General features: G+C 40.9%; 1 protein-coding gene across 1 annotated transcript; it reads left to right on the forward strand.

Moving 5' to 3' along the window:
* Positions 1-4,019: 4,019 nt before the first annotated feature.
* On the forward strand, positions 4,020-4,958 carry LOC116468276 (olfactory receptor 6N1). Its single transcript, XM_032151893.2, has one exon. The coding sequence runs from the start codon at positions 4,020-4,022 to the stop codon at positions 4,956-4,958; it is 939 nt and encodes a 312-aa protein (XP_032007784.1).
* The last annotated feature ends 236 nt before the right edge of the window (positions 4,959-5,194 follow it).

The following is a 5,194-nucleotide window of genomic DNA, read 5'->3' on the forward strand; positions in this document are numbered from 1 at the left end:
TCTTTTTCATTACCCACCATAACTCTGATACATCAGGCATTGTGCTAAGTACTCTAGGAGGTAGGACATGGTATGAAGTTTCCTCATTAATTTCAAAAAGCTCACAGAGAGTTGCCTTGGAGTGATAAGACATATGCCTGGAAAATAATTGCAGTGCATTACAGGATATAATTGGAGGGACAGTGAGAAAGTACTACTGAGAATTTAGAAGTGTGAAAGAACAGTATTTAACTTAGATGGTCAGGGAAAAAAAATGACAGACTTGAGGTAGAAAATGGTTCAAGTGTCTTCAGATTGACAAAAGATAAAGCATATTTCTAGTGAGGGTACACTGCAAACAAAGGAGTCTAGGCTAAATACAGAAACCCACTTGGCAAACACTGAAATTGCTATAATGGTGACGAAAAGAAAGTTAGAAAACATGACTCTGGACCAGAGCAATAAGGTTGTTTCACAGAGCAAAACAAGGAATAATGGTGAAAGCCAGGTTTCTGGTCATTGGAAAGGACAGTTGTAAACTAAAACATTTCAAAAATGGAGAGAACTGTCTTATGGGTCAGGAAGCTTCCAGTGCTGTAAATCCAGGCAGAGGGTTGATGCCCATTTGTGGGGATATGGATTCCTCTATGAGTGAGAAGATATGAGTTTTTGCTGGGCTGAATCAAAATTAGAAACATAAGTACAACATGAAGTTTGATACACATGATTTATCCTTCTATTTTAGCCTTCCTTTTTGTGATATTTAAAGGTCTTTTCTTTTTATGAACTGTTGGAAATATATAATACATTTAAGATATTCTAGCAATCCATTGAAATCCAAAATTACGGGGGCCACTGGAAAATGATAGTTTCTAAAGCTTTTCTCAACACTAACTTAAGGTTTATCAGTACTAGAAGTTACAATCATAATTAGAAATAATAAAATAAATTTTTTAAAAAGGGAAAACCATCAGTATTTTTTGCCATCTTAAAGGGGGTGTGAAGAAGAGAAGGAAATGGTCCAAACCTCTGAGAATTGTGTGCTTGGAAGATGAGGGAGTTGGGGGTGCTAGTTTTCCGTGGCAAATTATACTTGATCTGATCCTGATGGCTGATTGCTTAGGCAGAGTATGGAGGGAGTGAACAACAGCAGGTCATTAATGAGTGATGACACAATGTATAGTGTGATAATAAGTCTTTGAAGTTATGTGGAAACTTTACCTTCTGAGAAAGGAGAGGACAAGGTACTGGCTTCTCATATTCAATCTTCTGACCAGCCATCCATGTAGATCTGAAAATTTAGTTAAGGGCTCAGAGTCTAGACAACTCATCTGTGAGTGGGACTGGAGGCCAGAGAAGGAAAGAAGCAGCTCTAGAATAGAACCTTTTATTTATATTTAGAAGGGAAGGAATATAGAACATCTAGAAAATAAGGGTCTGAGAAGAAGTAGAAATTTAGGGATAATCCTTTATAGAAGGCAGGTATGCATCCAAGACTTGAAGGAAACAGAAGGCAGAATTGGGCAGTGGATAGGCATGGATATGCAGTGAGAAAAACTAAGACAAAGAAATTTTGGACAATAAAGTAATTATGCTGAAGCAAAATCACCCATATAAAAGTTTGGCCCAGAAGTAGGTCTCTGGAATCTTAGTAGAGAAACATCCTATATTAAATCTTGGATTGAGAAAGGCTTTTGTATATGGGATGGACATACTCCCTAGGTTTAGAAAAATGCCAAGAAAAATCAGAGTAAAGAAAGTTAGTTTGGATGAATTTCAGGATCCTGGAGAGGGAAGAAGTGATAAGAAGACTGGAAGGCAGAAAGAGAAGACTCGGTGTCTTTCATAACTCTGCCTTTGTACAAGCACTCCCTTTTGTTTCCAATACTTTTATTTTTCATTTTTCCATCTAAAAAATTCTGACATTTTCTTCACTTCAAATAAAAATTATATCTTCTGGCAAGGCACGGTGGCTTATGCCTGTAATCCCAGCACTTTTAGAGGCCAAAGCAGGTGGATCACTTGAGCCCAGGAGTTCAAGACCAGCCTGAGCAACATGGCTAAACTCCGTCTCTACCAAAAACACAAAAATTAGCCAGGTGTGGTGGTGCATGCTTGTAGTCCCAGCTACTTGCTGGGCGGAGGTGGGAGGATTGCTTGAACCCAGGAAGTCAAGGCTACAGTGAGCAGAGATCCTGCCACTGCACCCCAGCCTGGGTGATAGAGTGAGACGCTGTCTCCAAAAATAATAAAATAAATTATGTGTTCTATGAAATTTTCCTGATTTATCTGCATATCCAGCCCATGGCTCGTAACTCCGATTGCATATGCAAATTAGCAGTTATCTTAATAGATTTGCATATTAATCACATAAATATTTATTGAGTTGTAACTATATTTCAGACATGGCTCTAGGCACTTGACATACACCAGTAAACAAAATAGAAAAGAAAAAAATGTTTGCCCTTAAGGAACTTAATACTCTCAAAGAGGAGAGAACCAATAAACAATAGGAATAAGAAATAAGTATATTTTATAGGTTAGAACATGATAAGTCCTCTGGAAAAAAAGTTAAAAATTAAGTAGAGAAAGGCAATAGCAGTACAGAATATAGATGTAAGGATGGAGGCACACTGCAGTTATATAGGGTGGCCCAGGTAGTTGAGCTGGTGAAATTTGAGCAAAGATGATATAAATGAAAGAGCTATCCAAGTGGTGAAAGAGATACTAGAACAAGGAAACAACTACAGCAAAGGTTGTTAAATGACATGTCACTAAACACATTTGATCAGTGGAAACGCAGAAACCTAATTTAGAATGTAACAGGATCACTTGGTGTGTTGAGATGAGGCTACAAGCGGACAAATGCAAGTAGGGAGATCTGTTAGGAGTCAATTACAGTAAGAGAGGTGAGATAAAAGTGACTTGGACCGAGGTGGTAAAACATAATCAGTTCCTGGGTATATGAGAGAAAGATAGAAACAAGGTTGACTGCTGGAGTTTAGCTTGTCAGTTAGAAGATTGCAATTGCCATCATTTGTGATGGGGAAGACTAGGGGTAGAGCCCCCAGGAGTTCAGTTTGAGATGGCTCTTAGACTCCGAAGAGGAGATGTGAGTAGGCAGTGAAATATATGAGTCTGGAGTAGGGGAGAAAAATATTGCCTGAGATATGGATTTAGATGTCTTCAACAAATTTATAGTGTTTAAAGCTCTGGTATTGGATGGTATTAGCAGAGGAGTTGAGTTTATATAGAAGAGAAAAAAAAGATTAAGCACTGACCATGGGCACTGTGACATTAAAAGGGTGGGGCATGGTGATAAAGTGGCCACAGTCTGAAGTTGAAATGCAGAAAGATAGATTTGCCTCCTGTCTTTCTTTGGCTTTTTTATTTACTCCAACCTTCTTATTTCTGGCTGGAGCTCTCACCGGTGTCCAAAAGAGGTCTAAATTCAGACCTATATGCCCCTGAAAGATACTAGCAGACCTGAGTTCTCATAAAGGAATAGGAGGGAGCAGAAGGGAAAACAATTGATTCTTTGGTAGCCAGAAAGTTGAAGAAGAAAACAAATTAAAATGAGAAATTAGAAAATAATATTCAAATTATATATATTTGGTCCAGTACAGTATCAATATATTATCAGTATAAATGATGATTTGTACCTTAGACAAACAATATGTATAAATGTTAATATATACCTTGGATTAGAAATACTTAAATTTCTAAAATCTATATAGATTCTATTGAGAAAGTCAACTGGGTTACAGGATGGATTAGGAAGGCCAAAAATGAGATGTGTTAATCAGGGAAGACTAAACATAAAGGTGAATAGTCTGAAGGAGGCTGTTGACAGGAAGGGCAGGGAGAAATGGAATTGAAATGTTGACCTCTCAAAGCATTTACTGAGAGGGATCTACTCTGGAGGTGAGTGTAGGGAGGGCAATAGAAATTTGAGGGTTGCCTTCTTGTTAGAACCTCTACAGTTCAATTTTCTTTCCTATCCTTCCACACTTCACATCTAGGGACATGAATGATGAACAATGGACACAGGGAACTGGAGCCAGGTAACAGAATTCATCATCCTGGGCTTCCCCCTTCTCCAGGGTGTCCAGATTTATCTCTTTCTCTTGTTGCTTCTCATTTACCTCACGACTGTGTTGGGAAACCTGCTGATATTCCTGGTGGTCTGCCTGGACTCCCGGCTTCACACACCCATGTACCACTTTGTCAGCATTCTCTCCTTCTCAGAGCTTGGCTATACAGCTGCCACCATCCCTAAGATGCTGGCAAATTTGCTCAGTGAGAAAAAGACCATTTCCTTCTCTGGGTGTCTCCTGCAGATCTATTTCTTTCACTCTCTTGGAGCGACTGAGTGCTATCTCCTGACAGCTATGGCCTACGATAGGTATTTAGCCATCTGCCGGCCCCTCCACTACCCAACCCTCATGACCCCAACACTCTGTGCAGAGATTGCCATTGGCTGTTGGTTGGGAGGCTTGGCTGGGCCAGTAGTTGAAATTTCCTTGATTTCACGCCTCCCATTTTGTGGCCGCAATCGCATTCAGCACATCTTTTGTGACTTCCCTCCTGTGCTGAGTTTGGCTTGTACTGATACGTCTATAAATGTCCTAGTAGATTTTGTTATAAATTCCTGCAAGATCCTAGCCACCTTCCTGCTGATCCTCTGCTCCTACGTGCAGATCATCTGCACAGTGCTCAGAATTCCCTCAGCTGCCGGCAAGAGGAAGGCCTTCTCCACGTGTGCCTCCCACCTCACTGTGGTTCTCATCTTCTATGGAAGCATCCTCTTCATGTATGTGCGGCTGAAGAAGAGCTACTCACTGGACTATGACCAGGCCCTGGCAGTGGTCTACTCAGTGCTCACGCCCTTCCTCAACCCCTTCATCTACAGCTTGCGCAACATGGAGGTGAAGGAGGCTATGAGGAGGCAGCTAAAGAGAATTGGGATATTGGCATGAGTTGGGGCTGGGAGTAGGCCAAGGCTGGGCTTGAGGATATGGTGGCCCGAGGGATCAACAGTGGCCAGAGGCGAGAAACCAAAAATTCAGTGCTTTTCTACGTGGGATGGTGGAGCTGCAGCAAGTGCTGACTGACTTTTAGTGTTATAGCGACCTTCATACTGTCTGCTGGAGCCACATTCGGCTTGAGACCAGAGACTAGGGAAAGTACACATCCCTTCAACATGATGTGGCGC

The sequence above is a fragment of the Hylobates moloch genome, unplaced genomic scaffold (genome assembly GCF_009828535.3).
Source record: "Hylobates moloch isolate HMO894 unplaced genomic scaffold, HMol_V3 SCAFFOLD_5, whole genome shotgun sequence".
Taxonomy (NCBI): Eukaryota; Metazoa; Chordata; class Mammalia; order Primates; family Hylobatidae; genus Hylobates; species Hylobates moloch.

Coding starts and splice junctions, on each gene's coding strand:
- LOC116468276 (XM_032151893.2), top strand. CDS start 4,020: ATGGACACAGGGAACTGGAGCCAGGTAACAGAATTCATCATCCTGGGC.